The 21,644-nt window shown below is 42.8% G+C and overlaps 2 protein-coding genes across 5 annotated transcripts in view; one reads left to right on the plus strand and one right to left on the minus strand.

The window, feature by feature from the left end:
- The window catches only part of LOC105927025 (retinal guanylyl cyclase 2), a 43,735-nt gene extending 41,583 nt beyond the window's left edge, over positions 1 to 2,152 (plus strand). The window contains exons 22-24 of the mRNA XM_036145888.1: positions 504 to 589; positions 714 to 799; positions 1,044 to 2,152. Of these exons, the coding sequence (XP_036001781.1) occupies positions 504 to 589; positions 714 to 799; positions 1,044 to 1,131 (260 nt within the window). The 3' untranslated portion in view covers positions 1,132 to 2,152. The remainder of the gene's footprint in view (positions 1 to 503; positions 590 to 713; positions 800 to 1,043) is intronic.
- A 2,358-nt stretch (positions 2,153 to 4,510) lies between these two features.
- On the minus strand, positions 4,511 to 21,377 carry deaf1 (DEAF1 transcription factor). 4 transcript variants are annotated; one of them, XM_012863654.3, is made up of 13 exons: positions 20,671 to 21,377; positions 16,971 to 17,068; positions 16,014 to 16,140; positions 15,755 to 15,904; positions 13,220 to 13,359; positions 13,046 to 13,111; positions 12,358 to 12,402; positions 11,739 to 11,862; positions 10,040 to 10,174; positions 8,115 to 8,416; positions 7,120 to 7,218; positions 6,956 to 7,045; positions 4,511 to 5,069 (listed from the first exon to the last, which is right to left on the minus strand). In XM_012863654.3, exons 1-13 carry the CDS (start codon positions 21,200 to 21,202, stop codon positions 4,968 to 4,970), a joined length of 2,010 nt encoding a protein of 669 aa, XP_012719108.2. In that variant the 5' UTR covers positions 21,203 to 21,377; the 3' UTR covers positions 4,511 to 4,967. The 4 variants fall into 4 exon arrangements, with proteins under 4 accessions (XP_012719108.2, XP_021172725.2, XP_036001788.1 ...); XM_021317050.2 differs by lacking the exon at positions 6,956 to 7,045; XM_036145895.1 differs by lacking the exon at positions 6,956 to 7,045 and having other exon boundaries at positions 7,091 to 7,218.
- Between the last annotated feature and the right edge of the window lie 267 nt (positions 21,378 to 21,644).

Below are 21,644 nucleotides of genomic sequence, written 5' to 3' on the forward strand. Positions count from 1 at the left end.
CGTTTTCATTTTCTGACACATTGTTGGATTACCAAAGCCTCCCAGGGTCTGTTAACTATATTATAAAACCTAAATGATAGCAGGGTTAACACGGCCCAGAGCTTTTGGACAGCCCTCTTCTGGAAAACCTCCAGGAGTCACCCATCGTCTGACTGCCAGGGTGGGGAACTCACCTCTTCTTCTACCTTGTTTAATCTTGAGTCTTGCTTCCCTCATGTTCCTTCCCACCTGGTTCTATTTGCAATTTTGACCCTGGCCCAGGTTGACTTATTATCCTTCTCATTCTAATCTCATGTGACAGTATAGTCTTGATTACAATTTTTCTTATGGATTCCCAGCCCCTCTTTAGTGCTTAAAGGCTGTGCTCTTAAATCTTAAGCCTACCTTCTGTTGGGCCCTGAAGCATTTGTGACTAAACCGTATCACATTTCCGGTTCTATTGGAACCGCAGATCGGCACCTAATGAATTTGTTGGAGTTCTGCTTTACACTTGCTTTCTTCAGCTTACAGGATCCACATCAGTCTCAGCACCGTCAAGGTTCTGACCAGTCTCAAAGTGGGATATCACATAGACACCAGGAAGGCACAGGTAAACCCACCTCCTCATACATTTACCGTGACAAAAGATGGAGAAAACGGACGTCGATTGTTCTGAAGGAGACTGCCATCAGCCCAGCAGCTCAGTGACGTTTGTTTGCTCTGGTGTTTTGAAGGTAAAGGGTACAGAGGACACATACTGGCTGATGGGTCGAGAAGGTTTTGATAAACCTCTTCCTATCCCCCCTGACCTCGCTGGAGGGTAAGAACACCGCTTAGAGCAGAGTAACTTTAGACTATCGTTATGTAAATTATAATGTATTCCTGTATGTACAATATTGATCTTAGCAGTGAGAATATTTGCTGTCATATTGACACTTACTGATTTATCCTAACGTTCCTAATTAATTGATTAGTTTCACTGAACATCTGACCTGTTTCTGTGTTTTCTCTGTCCACCTTTCTCTCTCTGCATCCCTCTCTGTCTCTGTCTCATCTCTTCCCAGGGCGAGTAATCACGGTATAAGTCTTGACGAGATTCCTGTCGAGAGACGACAAAAGTTCCTGGACAGACAGAACAAAATGAAAAAATAGACTTCCTTTTGTAAAGATTTCTATTAATAATGATAACTATTAATGGAACTATTAATAGTTACTAAGATAGTAGTCTAATTATCTTAGACTATTAATGTCTAAGATAATTAAATGTGAAGCAACAAACCTTCATTAGGATTTTGAAATGAATAGAGCTATTGCCAAAGCTAGAAAAATCTGTAAACCAGACGGCTACAGCTTATTGTAGACAAGATACACAATTAAAAACAGCAAAACATATGACTTTATACCCAAACAGCAAAACCTTCTTTGCACATTGTCTCAAAAATCTGTTGCTGTGGTTAAAAACGATGGTTTAAATTAACATTTTCTAATGTGTCAAAATAGTGTTTTTTTTTCCCAGCCAAAGAAAATTGTGATATTTTATTTGGAAGTACTTAGGACCCAAAGGCCAGATTCTAAGAGATGTATTTCAGTCACAGCTGAGCCCAAAATTATTCATAGCCCTGACAGATTTAGATTGTCATTAAACCTAGGAGCGTGTTTCTGATAGGAAATTATTATTATTATTTCTCGAAAGATAAGAAAACTATGTTGAAATAAATCTACTCTAAAAAAAACTAATTTTCTACATCATCAAAATGACATGTCAAGAAATATTTATACCCTTCTCTAACATCATGGCAGCAGTCGAGCCTTTCTTATATTCACTGACCAGCCTTTTGCATTTTTCAAGAAGTATTTCATCAATTTATCTTTTGAGATGAGCTCCAAGTCTGAGGTTGTCAGGCTTTTTTGTCTTCAACCTAATCTTTAGGAGCTCCCCCAGATTATCTGTTGAAATCTAGCCGAAGATCTGGTTGATCCACTTCAAATTTGAACAATGCTCCTAGTAGGAAGAAACATGATGACAAAATGAAAGATTATGTTCAAATAAAAACCTGCAAGAGGTACATTACATTTTGGGCTCGTTATTATTGTTCTTGTTGTTGTTTTCTTTGTGCATTGTTTAAAATTAGCTATTTTCTAGTTGTTAGGATAGTTAATAAATTCTATTAAAACAAATAAAAGTATTCCTGCATGTTGTTTATATTTATAAAATGAACTTTAAAATTGTAAGCATTGTTGGGTGCAATGATGTTCCTGTTGCTAAAAAAAAAAGATTGAAAGTAGATGGGAGGATGGAGAGAATTTCTGGATGTAGACCTTAAGTTCCACGGTTCACAGGAGCAGGGGCATCAAGAGGATTCCAAAGGTTTATACTGTTCTGTTTGGGAGAAAGGGATATTCCATCAGGTATGAGGACATGGCACTAGAACAAAGCTTTACCGGTACCTTTGAGAGAGCACCTACCTCCAGTGACCTTCTATCACCAGCTGGTGAAGAACACAGGAATCCTTTCTGCATTGCTGTTCTGTTGGGGTGTGGAGGAAGAGCAAGTGGAAGGCACACAAAAATATCTTCTCAAAATCAGCAAAGACGAGTCTGGGCGAAACTCCAGACCGTGTCCAGCTCACCGAAGAGATCTTTATTAGTGAACGGAACAAAATCATAAATTTGGCAGTTCTACAGATATGTCTCCCAGAAATCATAACCATGTCCATGGTCAAAGCAGCCTAAAGGAAGCATATCATCTATCAAACACAATACCAGCTTGGTGCTGTTATAACAGAACATTAATTCTTTGTAAACTCTTGCAATAACATGCATTTTATTCGTCTACATATGCAAAGGAGGAGGTCATGAATATACTTTCAGAGCTGCAGAGAGGAACTTTCATGCTAAACAGCAATATATTGGTGATTAACAATAACTTGGGCAAACGTCCAGATGTAGATGCTCTCATCAAAGCTGAATGCAAACAGTTCAGCTGAATTTTATTTTGATAGCGCCAATTCACAATATGTGTCATCTCAAGGCACTTAGAATGTCTATTCAATGAAATGATCCAGAGAGATTGGTTAAAAGGTTTTCTAAGTAAACCCAGCAGATTGCATTAAGTCATTTTAAATTTTCACCAGGGCTGCAGCATTTTGGATGAGCCAAAGTTGTCTTCTGGCATGGCAATACTGAAATATTTATGAACGGAGGAAAAAAAAGGGGACATATTTATGCACTCAGCAACTCTGAACCATTCATAAACAGGATTCTGAAACAGAATATTGTTTTTTGAGGGTTTGTTTTGTCTCATTACACTGACAAAGTTGCAGACAAATTTTCTACTCTATATGTTGGTCAGCATCTGATTTTTTTAAAGAGAAATTGGAAGGCTCACAGGAGATAAAAAGCAAGGAAATATGACTAGCTTTAAGAAGAACAAGAATCAGCTTTATTGTTCTGAGGCCCATTTCACAAAACCAAGATAGAGGATTAAGCTGGGAGCCACTGACCTTTCTACTGTCTCATGTTTTGGAGCATGGAAGCCTACAGTTTACTCATATAATTTCACATTTGAATGGGTTAAGGTTTGGATGCTGAATGCAAAACAGGACTGTACCTTTGGTGTTTGCAGCAAGATGCTGCCAACCTTCTCCAAGCATGCTGCTCTGAAACCTCTGGAGATATTTGTGCAAAAAAAGATTGTTTTACAAAATGAGCAACATTGCTGACAACCCTGATCACTCTCTTCATGAGACTGCAATGCAACAGAATATCTTCAGGCAGATGTTTCTTCAGACCAGCAGAGATCATTCCTGCCCATCAGCATCTTCAGCGACTCCTGGAGGAAACCTGGATAGTATGGGCTACAACATTCCACTTCCCTTTGGGATTGATAAAGTATTTCTTGAATTAAATATCTCCTAATCAGTTCTTTGTAAGGGAACTAGGAATAATTAACCATTCATGATAAAAGGAACTGTTAACTAAATGTATTTATATGACAAATTATGTTGATCCAACATTTCTAATCTAGGCAAAACAAACAAAATGAGAATCTAAAATCAACGGACAGCTTCTGTCTGTCTTTCCAGGCAGACATGCGTGTTTGCCCAGCCTGACTCAACTGTGACGTTGCTGCAGTCACACAAACAGGAAGTGATTGTAATTCATTCGGTTTCATTGCAGTTGCTCCATTCAGCCTAATGCAGGCGCTATGGCTCGGTTCCTCTGGGGTTTGGGGAAGACTTGGTGTGAGCAAACATGGATGCCAGGCTCCACTTTCTGTTTTCAACTGAACCATGAAGGCCAAAGAGTAACACCACAGTTTTTTTAAGTGATATTAGTTCTAATATTCTTGTTTTAAAATAAATGAAGGTAAAGAGCAACTACTTTTTATAAGCAGCTTAACTCCACTTGGAATTAGCTAAACGAGACCATCGGACTTTTGATGAAATACTAAAGCCCCTAATGGTCCAGAGTTCCACAGAAAGACAGACCTTTAGAAAACCGTTTTAATAAACAACAAACTGCAATTTGATTCGCAGTGATATAAAAATACTTTATTTCAGGAATAAGAACAGAAAAAACAACAAAAAACAGAAACCTGAGACCAATAGGTTCTTATTCAAGATCAGGGCGTTTTCAGTTTTCAGTGCATGGCTACTGTAACGTATGCAAAATAACTTAAATCATTGATGTGTCTCAGCTTTTTTTTTAACCAGGGTTGTCGGTGGTGAGAAAGTATTATTTGTAGTTTGTTTTGACAACCTTACCACACGGCAGGACGTGCCAGTGTGGACTCTGTGCCGTCATAATCACTGAGCTCCACTGGATTACAGTTATCCTCTGGACTGTAAACATCTTCCAGTTTGTTTCCTCTTCCCAGGTGATAATGTGATGTACAACATTTCGTTCCTCGGTAAACTTCTTGCCACTCTTTGTATCCGCAGCAGCAGAAAGGTGAGCGGGTGTCAAGCAGGCGGCCTGCTCCACCTTCATTTCCCTTTGTCCATGTCCATAGCTGTGATGGCCTCCTCCTCTTGAAGGGCTACGCCGCCTGACGACTGACAGCACAGATGCTGGTGATCCTTCCAGTCCTGCATGGACCACAACAACAACAACAACAAAAAAACACATTTCTGTAGAATATAGCGGTACAAATAGTTGCCAATACTGAGTGATTTTAATACGCCGTTTAATTTGAAGTTGAGTCGGTGTGACGTAATCTGGAAAGGTTCCAGTGCTACAAAGAAAAACCTGTAGAGCAAAAGACATCTGTCTCTAGCTGATCCTGGGATGCTTAACATGATACCCAGACGCTCTCATCCCAAGCTATCGTCTGGTTCTGCCCTGAGGTCTCCTCCCAGCAGAACTCTTCCAGAACACAAAAAGTAGGCCTTAATGCAGCGTACAAGGTTCCCAAACCCCCATATCTGGCTTCTTCTGATGGCAGCATAGGGTGAGTACCCCATATTCCTGCCTAACAGCTCAGGTTATTAGTGAGCTTGAGTCCAGCGGCCACGTAATGAAGGTAGACAAAGCTCATCTCAGACACCTGCATGGGCAATCTCTTTCCTCTGGTGATAACCAACAGGTCATGATGATCATCTCTCCATATTTATTCAGGTCTCTCACACCGTTGGGTCAACTCTTTCCACACCTGCCTACGTCCTCACTAAGACTAAGAAAGTAGAGAACATCACCCCAGTTCTAAAGTCCTTCCACTGGCTCCCTGTATCTCAGAGAATAGACTTTAAAATACTTCTGTTAGTCTATAAATCCCTGAATGGCTTAGCACCTAAATACATCACAGACTTGTTATCAGTGTATCAACCTCCCAGACCACTCAGGTCTTCTGGCTCCAGCCTACTCTGCATACCTAGAACCAGAACCAGAACCAAACACTGAGAAGCAGTATTTAGTTCCTATGCTCCACTAATCTGGAACAAACTTCCAGAAAACTGTAAAAGTGCTGAAAGCCTGAGTTCCTTTAAATCAAGATTAAAAACATATTTGTTTAGGATTGCCTTCAACTGTTCTAGTCAAACTGTTTTACTGTTTTTAATGTTCTTTTTTTTGTTTCTCCTATATTTCAATCATATAAAGCACTTTGCATTGTCTCCGTACTGAATTGTGCTATATAAATAAATTTGCCTTGCCCCCATAAACAACGAGATACATCAACGTATGCTGCTCCCTGGAGCCTGGTCTTCAAAGGTCACATCAGGAGCGTTAAATCACATGGGCAAAGAAATGTGGCAGTGTTGCAGGTGATCTACAAAGACTGCATCTGCAACGGATAAGACTGCAGAGGCAATTAGGTTCAAATGAGAAAAAGTGCGTTTGGGACCTGTGGCGAAAGAAAGAGAAAGTTCTAAAGACACCCGGGACGAACAAGAGCTGTTCAATGAACGGAGAACTTCTGCTATTTAACTTTTATTAAAGCAATACTAATTATTACTTTAAATAAATAAAAATAATTGTTTTGTCAGCAGAAGCTCTGCAAAAACTGTTCAACTTCACAGAAGACAAAACCTTTATTTTACTTCTACTTTTCTGAGTTTAGAACGAAAATAGTCCAGCCGACAAATCAGAAGTACACGGGCCAGGAAACGCCCCCCGTTCATTCTTATTTCACAGAGTCGTGTCTCAGAGACGATGCTCGTATCGCCATGACAGCAGAGCGGAGCTTCTCCAGCCTCCCCCCCCCCCCGGCTGATGGAGGCAGTAATGATAATAACCATTTAAATTAAAAATAACAACAGATAGAACTGATTCCTCTCTTCTCGCCCGCCGACCTCTGGAGACGGGCACCAAAAGCTCTCACCCACAGGGAAGACGGACGTAGACTTTCATCATTCAACATCTATTTAGCGTTATTTGCTGACACAGCTGCCCATGACCGGAGTGAGAAAGCAATTTCAAACACATTCAGAGCCACAGAGAAAAGAGGTTTCTTGAAGAGTGGCCATGTGAGACCCACCTTCCTCTGACAGAATGTGGAGCAGTAATTGACTTTGTGGCAGCCTGTACACTCGCTCATGGCCATCCGACCACAGTTCACACACATCTCCTGCAGAACCAGAACACAACATTTCAGGCCACTGAGGGTACTTGCCGGACGTTGCGGCGGTTAGTGTTTCGTACATTGATGATGATCTCTGTGATGTCGGAGTTCCTCTTGGCCTCCGAGTCGTCCGGCTGCTGGAAGGAGATCTGGTTCTGAAACGGCGGACCGAGGCCACACTGGAGAGCAAGACGCACAAACCCAGACGCTTAGTCACGATCCACACCTCTGCCTTTAAATACTGTCTGCTGCCTTACAAAGGAACCCACAGCCTTTGAGCCTTTGGCATTTTGTGACATTAAAACCGCAAAACGTACGTTTTAATGCGATTCAAAAATGAACTAGCGGACATCTCTGTAAAGTGGACTGAAAATAATAGACGAAACAAATGAAACCCTAAAATAGACTGGATGGGGACGGTCTGAACTGTGGGTTAAAAATAACCATTTTCACCCGATGAGCGCATCCGTTGACCCCTACGTTGCTTATAGCAAACTGCTAAAAGCATTTCTTGAGGGGTTCTTTCAACAGCTGCTTGGTTCCTGCCCCCCCCAGTGAAAACAGCGGATCTACCTCGGGCCTCTTGGCTGCTTCGTGCTCTTCCAGCCGTGTCCGGTCTTGCTAAATTTGCGGTTGTGACACATTTCCGTTTTCAGAAGATGAAGTGGACGGGATGCTGTGTGATGATCGGGCCCTGCTATAAACATCTGGCCAGCTGACATCATCCCCGCTCTGCTGCGTTCCCCTATGTTCTCTAAGAAAAGCCCTTCCTGCTGGATTTATAGTGAGATCAAATTACATAAAGAACGTCTCTCTCTCTCTACTAATGGTGACTTCTGAAGGCTGCTGCTCAGACTAAACCAAATCAGACTGAATATATTTGAACGGCTCCGTTTTCCTTCCCCTTCACCGTTCTGTGCTGCTTTGTGTTGATCTATCTCATTAGATGCCAGTAAAAGGCATTTAGGCTTCTGGCTGTAACAGGATAAACCCATTTTCTTTAAACCTTTGCAAGGCACTGAATTATTTGAGCTTCTCCGGTCTAGCCATTAGATGGCTGAGCGTGTGGCCTCACCTCCTTCCTGCCCCCCGCAGCTTTGGGCCCTCCTGCCTCGGCCCCGGAGCTTTTGGCCTGCTCTATCAGAGCCTTCAGCTGCTGCACGTTGCTCATCAGCGTGTTCGCCAGCTCCTCCAGGTAAACCCACGTGTTCTTCTCGCCTTCGCTCACTGCCGAACATCCACCCCCGACGGGCGCCACCTCCAGCCCCGCCACCAGCGTGGCCGACGGGGACGAGGCCATGGAGGCCATGGAGGCCATGGCTACTTTGGCTTGGATGGGCTGAGGAGCAACAGCCAGCGCCGGCAACGCGGTGAGCACTGAAAGAGAGACGGAGGGCAGGAAGGTCACAGGACGGATGGGAATGAGACACCAACACCGATCAGAGCTTTACTTTAACTAGACCGGCAGCTTGTCTAAGATCCAGGATTGCTTCTGTTTTAGCACCTTCATCCCTTTATGCTTGAACGGTTAGATTCCACCGACTACTTGCTTTTTGCTTCTTTTATCCCTTCAAATGTTTAAGATCAGCGACTCTCTAAAAAGGAACTAAAAGTAGGTAAATCCTCTTGAAATTAGTGTATTTTTAATTGATTTTAGCTGGTAAAGATTTTTGCACTTAAAATAAGAACAATTCATTTCCATTTCATTTCAAGTGCAGGATGTCTAACTATCTTATCTTGGGGGTAGAAATTCTCATTCCATTGGCAAAGAATCTTATTTAGCTGCTCAAATCAAGGAAAAATATACTAATTTTAAGAACATTTTACTTACTTTTAGTTCCTATTTTACAGTGTACGTTCTTGTACTATGTAGGTCCTTTAAGCAACTGATTTAAATAAAGTTTTTTTTACACCAGTTTTAAAGTTCTGACCCATTCTCACCGTATCAGGATTAATATCCAAAATCCAGGATTTCACTGGAGCTCTTTTGAAGGACAAATGAGAGCTTTTAGAATGTAGCTTTAATTGTAAAAGGTGTGCTTTAAACCCAACCTGTAGACTGAATAAAACCAACCTTCGTAGTTTCTCTGTCTGGAGAGAAAAAGTGCAAACTGGGCCACGTTTTGCTTTCTGTCAGCTCAGTGACTGCAGGAGTCAGGCGAGTCCTCCACTCGGCTGCAGGTCAAGCTGCTGCGCTTTAGTGGAGATGTTTGACTCTCCCTGCTGCCTTTTCCCACCAGCAGCAGTCTTACTGCCACCTCTTGGTCACATGAGGGAATTACAGTGAGCCTGGCTGTCCAGTCGTTTTAAAACTGGGAACTGAAATAATTTAGTGCATTAAACGTGAGTCTGTAAACGTGACCCGCTACACTGAGAACTCTTCATAGACTGGGCTTCACTGAAATGAGGCGAGGGACAGAAACGCAGAGGCTGGCTGCAGGCGTGCCGGCTGCACATCCACGACGTCACTGCCGTGACCCGTGGGCGCCGCGTGGGACTGAGATCTGTTCTGAGCCGGAGTCCAGTTCCACATGTTGTGGACTTAGTGATGGTGCAGTGAAGGTTTTTTGAGCTGTTGTTGCCTTTCTGTCACCGGGCCAGCCTATTCTGGACTGCTGCTCACAGGATATTTTCTCCTTTCAGCAAACACGGGATGGTTGCTGGTGAGAATCCAGGCCGCGCTCTAAGGCACTCAAAAATCTTCCCCATTCTGATGCTTGATTTAAACTTCCGCATGGAGAAGCTGCCTTGTGATTGCCTGATTTGCTAATTGTGTGGACAAGCACAAGAAAAGGAAAAAGCTTTCTGTTTTAACCTTTCCCAGGATGACAGAAAGCAATAGCTGACACTCGAAGATCACTGCTCACCTCTTATCCTTCTTGCATCGTATGAATTGGTTATTTTTAAAACACTCTTGTAAAATAAAAGGACTGATGCTGCGTGCCACCTTTAGAAAGAGAATAAACCAGGTGAGCGCAGCGTCGCGGCGGCGGACCCTACCTGTGGTGCTGGCGAACACGTCACTCTGCGCCGTCCCGTCTGAGATGATGGTAGCTGTGGCGGCGTCGCTGGTTGGCGCGCGGTCAAAGGTCAGCGTGCTAGAGGCAGCAAACTGTCCTGACGGGGACACCGTGACTGTTAGAGAAAAGACACACACGTCAGGCTCCAACGTGGAAAGAACCAAAACAAGACGCTCCCTGCCAGCGCTGGACTGGTTCCCGTGGTAACTGGGCCCAACACACCATCGGGGCAGCGAGAACAGATTCAGATCCTTTATTTCTGCCGGGAGAGGGAGTTGTTTTTCCCGCGGAGCTGTCTCAGTTCCTTAATGTGATCAAACTGCAAAGCGTCGACCGTGTAGGTAAAGTTTTACTCGTATCGCACCTTTCGCAGATAAAAGTGCTTCACGAATCATAAAGGATAAGCACATAAAAACATGATGTCAAATTAAATGAAGTGTCCAAAACACTGTCTATACAGATATGTTTCTAGCTGCGTCTTAAAAGGGCCATATCCCTAAAATGATTGGTAAAGGCCATTCAGACTGAAACATTGTTTCCTCAAACTGTTTCTGATATCCTGGAGCCGTCATGCTGTCAATGCACAGCCTGGACAACTGAAAGGTGACATAAACATGCAGTTTCATCTGCCAGCACACCAACGTATGTAAATACGGCGCCTGTATGTTTATATGCACCCAGCGTGGGCATGAATCACATTAATTAGCCGCTTTCTAAGATGCACGCAGTTGACTGATCAGGGTGGAATGTTTTACAAACCAAACAGTTTTAATGATTCATGAAAACAATAACTGGGCGGGTAACAAGTGGCGGGTGATGTTCTCCACACAGCCAGGCTCATATCTTCACATGATCCTTGCAGTGCACAGCAGAGCCCTGGTGTAAAGCGAGGTTCCCAGCTGGACCCGTGTTCCTGGGTCAGGATCTAAAGCTTTGTCTTGTCTGGCCATACAACGTTTCTCCTGAAGGAATTCAGCTTGTCCACAGGCACGGCTGCAAAGTTCATTCAAGCTTGAAGGTATGGATTTTGGAGCAGCGGCTTTTTTTCTGGTGGCCACCCTCCCTTCATGTTCTCCCTTCATAGTGGACAGAAGTCTCCTGGTTCATGAATCCTGGTGTTTGCTGAGCTATTCCTAAACTTTCTAACCAATTGTGTTGTGTCTGATGGGTTCTGATGGTTAGAACTTGAGGAGAACAAAAATTGGAAACGTCCAGGAAAAAAAAAAAAAACTTGCTAGGCGACCAGATGTTAGCAAGTGTGTGTGTCTGTTTGTATAATGCTGACTGTGGACTTGCAGTTTTAGAAAATCCACGACAGAAAAATTCTAACTTCATCACCAAATTCTTGTTTTAACAAACTACTAAAGGTGTTTGTTGTATAGTAAGTCCGTCCTTAAAAGGGACCCTTTCCTATGCATATCCTAAATTAATGACAACATCCATGGGAGTGTGTGTGCACCTCTCTTCTTACCTCACAGCACCAAGACTGAATCTTTTTTCTGGCTGATCCTAATAAGTCATAAGAGCCACGTGGCTCAGACTAAACGCTTCAGGGAACCTTTAGACTTATCTGCCATCTTCTGTGCTGAGTCCCAATGAGCTTACATGACAGTAAGGGCATCAACTTGTAGAGCTGTTAAAAGTTCATTCTTCTTTAATCACACATTCCTGGGACCTACATGTGGTTCCTGGAGTCAGCTGGATGTTCTTCATGGGGCTGAGATCCTTCTTGACGGGTACCACTGGAAGCTCGTTGTCCTTCTTCCGCCTCTTGTAAGGGACAAAGAGGCGGACAGGGCCGGTCTGGACAAAAAAAAAAAAAAAAACTTGTGTATGAAACGAGTTCTTACGCTGCCTTACTAATGAGCTATGGCTAAAAAACAAACAAACGACCAAATAAGTTAAGGGGGAAAACCTAAAAAGAACAAAAGGAGCCAAAGACCATAAAGAGCTTCAACACTCTGTGCATTCACAGAATTACAAAGCTTAATGTTCAGCAACGTATCAGTGAGCGTGGATTCTGTCACGCTTTCTAACACTAGAAAACTATATAAAAAAGGTGAACTTTAACCAAGTTTAAAGGGATTTCTCTGACACAAACTTCTATGATCAATAACCACTTTTTTTGCAGATGAACCGTATAAACTGGGCCTAAAGGTGTTACTTTTATGTTGCTGTGAGATTCTTTACATTTTTATGCGAACTGGCATAAAATTCTGACATCAAAAGTGTCGTCTATACCGGTGCAAGCGGCCCTTTTAATGACTTTTAATGACAAAAAGCACGGCAGCCACTTACCATGGTGATACTTTCTGGTGTCACTGTGTCGCCGTCCTTTGGTGACTGAGAAAGGAACAAAACATACTGATGAATCCGTGTGCATCAGACAATCCCAACTCTGCCACTTGAGCATATAAAGCAGTTCAGCTCACCCAACGTTTTCAAAGATCTTTGGATAAATAAAAATGTAATGATTTCATTCTTCTGATTACCATAACACGTTAGGGGAATAAAGATGCTTCCCGCTCACGAGACGACATTGTCGGCCGTTCAGGCGACACGGATTTCACAAGGCTGGACAAACTAAGAGTCTCTTTTTTCCACCAACAGCCTGTGTTTTAAAGAATGATTTCACAGAGCAGGGGGTATCCAATTCAAGCTCAGTCATTTACGCCCTCCTGTGTCTGCATGGAGCTGTAGAGATCACGCGTGATCATCGGCAGGTATGACGAAGCAGACGGAGACAGAAATGGTGGAACTTCTCCGTCCACACACTGCATTACATTTAATGGCCGCACAAACTACATCCAGATACTGAGGGGCGCATTTGCAGGCATCTTTCTCATTGTGAGAATGCGGATTATTAAGACTTTCTCCACCATCACGATGCTTGCTGTTGTTGTTGTTGTCGGGAACTTTCCTCTGAATCAAAGTCATATTATATAAAAGTCATATTATATAACTGAGACCGTTCCTGCTCACTCACGTGTGTCAGGTCGTCACAGCAGGCTGCACAGGTACAGGAAGCAGCATGAGGGTTCAGGATATGCTCCTAAGAACACACACACACACACACACACACAGGTTTAAATGACAATGGCGAACACAGATCTTTGATCAACGTTCAGTCCTCCGTTCTAGCTCTAGCTCAGACTTGTACCTGTATAAGGCAGGCCAGCGGTCTGCCAGCATATCTGATGCTCCTTTTCCAGTCTTTGCTGCTCGCTCGTCCCGCTAAAGCTTCAAACTCCGTGGGAGTAAACCACTGCTGGCTGTGTTTGATACAGCGACCTTTTCCTCCTGAACAAAGTGAAACAACGTCAGGGTGGAAAACAGCAGAAAGCAGGAAAGAGCAAAGGAAGTAGTGTCCAGACTGCTATTTCAGCCGGGAATCAAAAAGGTTCGCTCCAACTGTTAGCATTTTCTGGCTACCTTCATGTTGGTCATTATGATTTATGTCAAAGATTAACTTAATAAAACAGCTTAATGGTAACATTCAAAACACTTAATTTTTAAATCATCTAAGCTCAAGTCAAAGCCTTTTTCTGTTGACAGATCGTTGCCTGAGATACTGAGTGCAGCCATCTTTGCTGTTTTACATCAACCATTCAGGAATAAAACACAAAGGGCACATTTGTGCCCACACATTTTTTAACAGCCCTCTGTAATATGTGTAATCTAAGCATTAAAACCCAATAAAGAGAACTTTGTTTGTTTATTGAGCTAAGTCCCACAAAGCCTCAGCTGCAACCCAACATCAGAGTTTTAGTCCTTTGTTTGCTATGATTTTGCTTTTCACAGGACTGTACAAACGTTTAGTAGCTCTGAGTCATAACCAACGTCCTCTGCAAATCCAGTAGTAATAAAATTTAACTCATACATGAAAATTGTGAGTGCTTTGGGCTGCTCCCTTATCCAGGGATCAGAACAGAAACTCATTACAAGTTGCACACAGACTTGGCAAAGTTTACGTTGGATTCCCCAACTAGGCCAACCGGGATTCAAACCTGTGTCAAGGACGTAGAATTAGCCCGCTACACCACCAGAGTGACAAACTCCTGTTTGACAATAAACGATCTAAAGGGTGGTCAGACTGGAAATATTAGTCTACGGATTATTAATCATCTGATTACTGATTACTGAACTGCTGCTTTTCTAACTTCCTGTGGCAGCTACCTATGCTGCTGTTCTAAAAACACAACCAGCTGATTCATTGCTTTGTTTCTCTTCTGTTCTGGTTTTTAGCTTCTGCATCAACCTTATTACTGGATCCTACGATGCTTTGCCTACACTCTGTTAGTGACATCCGAACCACAATCGTTACAGATGCACAAGTAACCTCACACACAGCAAAGATGGAATAAAAGCATGGGAACATTAGCTCTTACATATGAAACAGAATAATTTGCTCATACTACCCTTCACCTGTCAAAGATTGGGACCAGAAGACATGGCCTCTGATTACATATTTATCAATCCTGTCAACTTCACTGCTCTGGACACAGAACGGCGGTAAAATGACATGGTAAAGGGCTTGTACTTGTATAGTCCGACAACCACTGTCAGTCATTCACACCCTGACAGTGGTGAGCTACGTTTGTAGTCACAGCTGCCCTGGGGCAGACTAGCAGGTGTGAGGCTGCCATACAGGGTGCCACCACCTGGCCACCACCAGCAGGCAATGCTGCCCAAAGACTGAGACGGTCTGAGCGGGGATTGAACCGGCAACCCACTGGTTACAGGACGACCTCCCTAACTCTTGCGCCACTGTCGCAGTATAGTAGATACCTTGCCAAATGCACCGCTGTACCTGCCAGCAAAAGATATCATATCAATGCCAGTAGAGGAAATCAGATAGTAGATTTGTTTACATGCACAACATTTCACGATCGGATTGAAATGTATTCGGATTAAAAACCAAAAAAATAATCGTATTGTATCGTTTTTATGGGCACCCAATCAATTAAGCCAATCATAATGTGTGTGTATATGCACCTGACTTTATTTTGAATAGAACCACTCTGACAAGCGCAGTTATCAAATTTCCCTAAAAAAAAATAAATAAATAAAAATAAAATAAAATAAAAGAAGAACTCCCGTCTCTGCTGAGCAACAAAAAATAGCAAACATAGCAGTGTAATACAAGTTTGTCTTCCAAACGTCCAGGCTGGACTTTTGATGTTTCGAATAGAAAGGTTGTATCAGAAGCCCCAACAATTTTGCTTCCCGATGTATTTCCGCCACTCAACGACTCGGGTGCGCTCAGGTCAGTTTGCCACATTCGGAATGTATTTTTGCTTAAGCATGCTTTGTGTTTCTAAATAGTTTTTGCTCCTGTGAAGCACTACGTGATATCAATGTCTATGAAGGGTGCTATAGAAATAAAATTTTACTTACTAACTTACTTGTGAAATTTAAATATCAGAAGAAATATATTGTGTATGAGATTTTAAAAAAACTTATTTTGTGTTTTTTGTTGAGAGGAAGTTTCAAACGGCCTACTGTATGCGCCAATATAGTCCATTTTTAGCTAGTATGTGTATTTGTTAGCCAGAGGAATGCTAGATAGACAACCTGCCTTTCTTCAGGAAGCTGCAAAATGGACCGTGGAGGCTAAGGTGGAAAACTGTGTTTGAAGGGACGCTTAAGTAGACAGATAAGCTTAAGGTGTGAGATCCTCTTAAGGATTTATCACCTGATCCCAGTCGATTCTTGTACAGGACTCCGCTTGTATTCCTGCAGCGGACCGGCAGCTCATTGTTGTACACCGAGGGGTCCCAGTTGTATTTGGAGCAAGAATCTTTGTCCTGCAGTGGAGTCAGGGGAGTGGGTGGAGTCTGCGGGCCTGGAAGACACGTGTGGAGGGATACAGATCATTTGTGATCATTTCTCACACGGTGATACAACCAACCCAGAAACGGCTACATCTTCCAGGCACACCACTGTGCACATACCTGACGTGATGGTGGCAGCAGACTTGAGGCCTGCTGCTTCCACGATGCTGCCATCAGTGTGAACCACGATCAGGGTGGCCTTCTGGGTGCTGAGCCCCTCACCCAGCTGGAGAGTGGTTCTGCCACTCTGAAAACACACAAAGAGTGCACACAGTCAGATATGGAGACGATCGAGTGCTAAAACCGGTGCAGTGAAATAAATAGATCAGGAAACAAGTGTTTATCTATGTTTTGATTAATATAAAAATTAAAAGAAACACCTCTAAAAAAGTGTTGATAATTATTTCCATGTCTGTTTACGAAACACGTTTGAATAACTCTATGTAAACATTTAAAGTAATCTTATTTTAGACTAATATGCAATTATTTAAGTCCACTACAGGGCCCAGTGACTTGGATGGAGAAGTCCGACAAAATCAATCATATAATGCAGTAGCATGTGACAGTGAAAATATTATATAAACACTGAAATATGTATATATGTTTTTCCTCAATGAAATATGTTTATTAATAACATAATTTAATAGAAACATATTTCTAAATGATCTATTTGGTTTGAATTTTAACTGATCAGTGACACATTTAGGCAATAATCTGGGTATTTATTTGTTGAATTGTGGCCTTTTTTAGACGTCAATCAACACCTACAGCATCACTACCTACAGGAGCCCCTCTTCTCATTGGATCGCTGGTACACAATATTCCACGCGTTTGCAAACCTGTCATTTTATCGTTTGAATACATCAAACCTAGAGTTCACACTGGTTTTGTCTTTGTTTAATAATTTCTAGACAAGTTGTTTCTCACAGGTCCCACAACAATATTTATAACGGCAGAATAATGCGTGTAAAAGTGGACTTTGACGCGGCTATTTCTCCATGAACTAACCTCACAAGACAAAATGCATAGCGGGATTGACCACATCAGCAAATCTGGTCATTGGGGCGTGTTATTTACCAGTACGTGCTCGGGAAGGCTTCCTGACGTGGCAACAGTGGTGGTGAAAACGTTGTCCTCTGCAGCTTGAACGTCCGCCACTGTCACTGCAGTTACCTCTGATCAGCCACAAAAGACAAAGATCATTAAAGGTCCAAGAAACATGACAACAAATTAGCCCTCTTATAGAGAAAAGATTATGACCCGAGTGCCAAACTAACAGTATATCTTTTTTCACAGCTGAAAATATGGAGCAAAACAAAAACACATATTAATATGCTGCACATCCTTCTGGAGGAAATGAAGCCTGCCACACATCTAAAATACTAATGATTGTAAATTATGAAACAAAACAGCTATATACCTGGTCAGTGTAAAAGTAGGGCTGGACAATATAGAAAAAAAAAAGCATGTCGATAAAATAAAAATCATATTGATCGATACTGATTATTATCAACAAATTCAAAACATAGATTTTAAGTGCAGCCCTGGCCATTTCATGCTGTTGCTTAGTGACCTGTTTTTAGACAAAGAACAGACAAACACTGAATTCAAACTCAACCTTTTATTCAACCAACTTTTTACCAAAGCTGCAAGATTTAAAAAAAGAAAAAGGACAGCGTGCTCTCTGAACTCTTTGAAGGGGGTGGAGCTTGGTGATGGCACCTTCCTGGGTCTGTGTTTGTGATTGGTTGGGAGGATGTAATGACTGTAATATTAACCTACATGATAGGATAGAATGCAAAAGGAAGGAAAACTGTTATTCTATTGAACTTTTTATTGACCCTTTTTTTCTATCATCGATATACGTCTATCAATCGATATGCATTGCCATTGAATTATCGTCCAGCCCTATGTAAAAGTGATATCCAGGTCAGTTCAGTCCATGTGACGGCAGACAAATCGATTCCTTGTACACAATGGGTTCTGTTCAGAGTCACAGGAAGCTGGAGCCAAATCGAGTATAAGAGGGCCGGACGAGCCCGTTTCAGAACATACTTTTCTCAATTTGAGATTTGAAATTAAATGTTCTGTCTTCTCGCCTGCTCTGACTCAGGCTTACCTTGTGGAGAAGCTTGTTGCCTACACGTGCTTTGGCTAGCTTCACTCTCCAAAAGCCAGATCAGCCCCAGGTAGAAAGACACTAGACGACTCGGAAGAACCCGAAGGAGGACGCGGTGCCTGGTGAGGTGGCCCCAGGAAAAGCAAGAGTAAGGGATGCCCAGTCTACAGCCAGTCCGACAAATCTCAGGGAACCCTGAGTTGCCGGTCAGGAGCCACCATGCTGCCACACGGCTAAAGACCCCATATAAACAACACCACAACAACGGGGACAATCACTCTGCCAGGTCCTAACCCTGTGACATCACCAGAGTTCTCTACGTCATCCCCAAACCATCAGTCCCCGCCGGATCGGTGTGGACACGGAGCCAGAGACCAACGAGGGCCATACCGGACTTCCTGCGCCCAGCACACCTGTCCTTGTCTCTGGTGTATGCAGGTGTGCCTGTGTTAATGTGGAATGTTGAACGCAGGTGTCTATGTCTAAAGTGGATTAAGACTGGGTTGCACTGATTGCTGACAGCACCCCCCCCCCCCCCCATCCCCACAACTCTCTATATGTCTGTGTTGAGTTCTAAGTGTGGTGCAGGACGGGGGCCAAGCAGCGCAGAGAGGGAGCACTGAATGGTAAACCCCATTCCCTCGAGGCCCATCGTTCCACCACCGGAGCTGTCATATGTCACACATAAGACTGGGCCATAAATTATTCGGCATAGGTAGCATTAGTGGGACAGCTTTGCAAACAACTTTGCTTTTATACTGACAGAAGACGCGACAGGTGAAGCAATGGCACGTGACAATGCTACATAGTAGCTGCAGGGCACTGCGATGTGGCCAGTTACCGTGTCGATATCCTTAAATCCAACAACAGTCCGCACAATTTCTGTCTGTTTGTCGGCTGTAATGCAGCGATATTCCAAAACCTTTAAAAGAAAACGGAAGCGAACAAGCTAACCGGGAAGTAAAAACTGCACTAAAATCAAGATACATCTGATAAGAAAAGGAAAAGTTCAGAGGTATAGCAGGCCGTCGGAAAAGACTCGACCACGGCGGAATTACAATGCTAAGACCCAAGTTTTATTCTGTCAATACTGCACAGGAGAACCAAAACAAGAAGATAAGACAATCCTTACACCATGAGAAACAGGATATTTAAAAGAGGTCATGTAAAAAAATTAAATAAAAAAAAACACCACATGTCACAGTGTCATATTCTGGCCAGGGAGGCATCAAGGGAGGCTGGCACTGTCGTCTACTGTCTAAGGACCGGAGCGTCCAGAGCCGATGAGGATGCTCTCCCAGTAGTAAAGATGAAGATGAACAAGGCCTACTGCATCGGCAAGTTATCTCTTTACCCAATGTATCGATCAGAGGCCACTCGATCCGACAACAACTACGTCTGATGTGGCGAGGTCGTTTCGACTGAAGAAATCCGTTGAGCGTTCTATGTCTCTGTCATGATTGAGGGGCAGACAGGTGCTTCCAACAAGGAAGTCTGCATCACTGAAAACAGAAAACCAATCAACAAGCCAGGCTGGCTTAGCAGCAGGAGCTGGAACAGCTTCGCTGCAGGTGAGTAAAGTTTAGGACTCAAAGCTGTTTGCCTTGTAGGAAGGGTAAAGCAAGAACGAGTGATTCTGCGGGTTGTCCTGAAAAAACCCCAATCCCTCCATAAATCTCACTCTGCTAGCAGGACAGGCTGTATCCTCCTGAAACATCGTTTTCCAGGCGTGGTAGGGATAAGCATGTGCATCAACCAGCTCAAAAATCTTTGTTCAAGCTCAGGAGTCTTTGTAATATGTGTTCCTGATTATTTACATTTGTGTGTGGTGGGGGAAAAAATGCTGTTAGAAAACTGAAATTAAACAGTCAAAAATTGGCCCATTTACATTGGGTCTTGTATGTGAAAAAAAAAAACTGAAACACTGTCGTGTTTGCCGAAGCCTTGCTTCAAGAGAACCCCCAGCTTCGTACAGACGTCCAAAAGAACGTCCCAAATGCTTCTTATGATCAACTGGATCAAACTATCAGAACCCTATTTACTTTTTTGCAGCCAATCTGGCGAGGAACCAATCAGCTGTAGTTTTTTTTTTCACATTTGGAGCTCTGAATTCCTACTCCTGACGCAAAATTGAAAGCACCACAGGCGTCACAGCCTCTCCTTGTATTTTATAGCGGCAGTCAGGAGTTTACATAACACATATGATACACTCACCACTGGAATAAATTATTTATTGGGACGAATACACTGAATTAGTCTGAATTTTCTTTTGTAAAATGAAATGTTTATGCTGCAACTGATGCAGGCTGCGTTTTAAAATAATTCACTCAAAGCTGCGGGGTTACATTTATGTCATTTTCTAAATATTTATTGAGAGATAACGTACGAACAGTGGCTAAACTGGTGTGATTTTGACTCTTAAAATTCATTTATTTGAATGAAGTTGGGTCTTGATGTCGACCACAAACTTTCTTGTTTTAAAATGCAGGCTGCTGTTGGGCTCCTTTGCTGTGGTTTTATGTGAGCGATAATAATTTATAAATTTATATAGCAATAATAATCAATGCTTCATTAATGGTATATCTTTGGGCTGCTTTATTATGCCGTCTGCTTCAGCGCCCTCTTGAACAGCCATGGCCTTCTTCTGCCGCAACCAACCTGCAAATGCCGCCTCGGCCTCGTCTGTGTTCGGGAGGGGTTCGGCTCTCATGTCGATGTTTCGCGGTTCCGCCATCACAGTCATCGGAGCGACTTCGGCCTCCGACTCCGTATCCGAGCCCACTCCTTCCACCGGCGATCCACCGATGGGCGGTTCATCCAGCCCGAGTGCCTTCGTGGCCGAGGCTGCCTCGTCCATTCCTTCGCGGAACGACAAGAACCGAATAGGGCCGAGCGGCCGCGGAACAAAGAAGCGGACCCGAGGAGCCCGCAGCCGCGCGCCAAGCGACACACGAGCGACGGAACCCGTCAACTGGATGCACTGGAATCCCCTCGACTTGCTTTGAACCTCCCCGAAAATGTTGTGACAGATAGACCAGAGAAATAAAGGGCAATCGGAATTTCTGTTTATTTGAAGTCTACGGCAAGCGATACACCGGAAAATGCCGAAAGAACACGAGCAGTAGAACCGCCAACAGGGGGCGGTAATCTTTAGCAAACCGAGGAGACACTGGCCAATAAAAATGTGCATTTCCTTTCAGAAATGACAAAACTCATTAAGCTTAGTTAAAAAAAAAAAAAAAAAAAAAAAAAAAAAAAACGCCTTTATCTTAAACATAAGACTACAAAGATTTCAGATGTTATATCAAAACAGAAATTCTGCACCACCCAAGGAAGGCAAGAAACACAAATTGGTCACTGGTTGATTTTCTCAGACAGACATACATACATATTATATATATATATACATACATACATACATACATATTATATATATATATATATATATATATATATATATATATATATATATATGCTGTAACTTACATGTTAGTGTTGAAATAAGTGATTGCCGATGTTTGACAATGTTAAGAAAAAGAAAAAATCTACAGACAGTTTAAGCTGATTTTTTTCCTATACATGTAGAGGTACAGGTGGCTAATAGAATAACTATCACCCTTGCCGTTATGTAG

The sequence above is a fragment of the Fundulus heteroclitus genome, chromosome 2 (genome assembly GCF_011125445.2).
Source record: "Fundulus heteroclitus isolate FHET01 chromosome 2, MU-UCD_Fhet_4.1, whole genome shotgun sequence".
Classification (NCBI taxonomy): domain Eukaryota; kingdom Metazoa; phylum Chordata; class Actinopteri; order Cyprinodontiformes; family Fundulidae; genus Fundulus; species Fundulus heteroclitus.

Bases quoted from the DNA above. Each gene is read 5' to 3' on its own strand.
- deaf1 (XM_036145893.1), bottom strand. From the start codon at position 21,202: ATGCACATTTTTATTGGCCAGTGTCTCCTCGGTTTGCTAAAGATTACC. The intron at 15,905-16,013 runs GTATGTGCACAG...CGTGTCTTCCAG, and splicing joins TGCTGCCACCATCACGTCAG to GCCCGCAGACTCCACCCACT. The intron at 7,219-8,114 runs GTGAGGCCACAC...CTTGCTCTCCAG, and splicing joins CTGCGGGGGGCAGGAAGGAG to TGTGGCCTCGGTCCGCCGTT.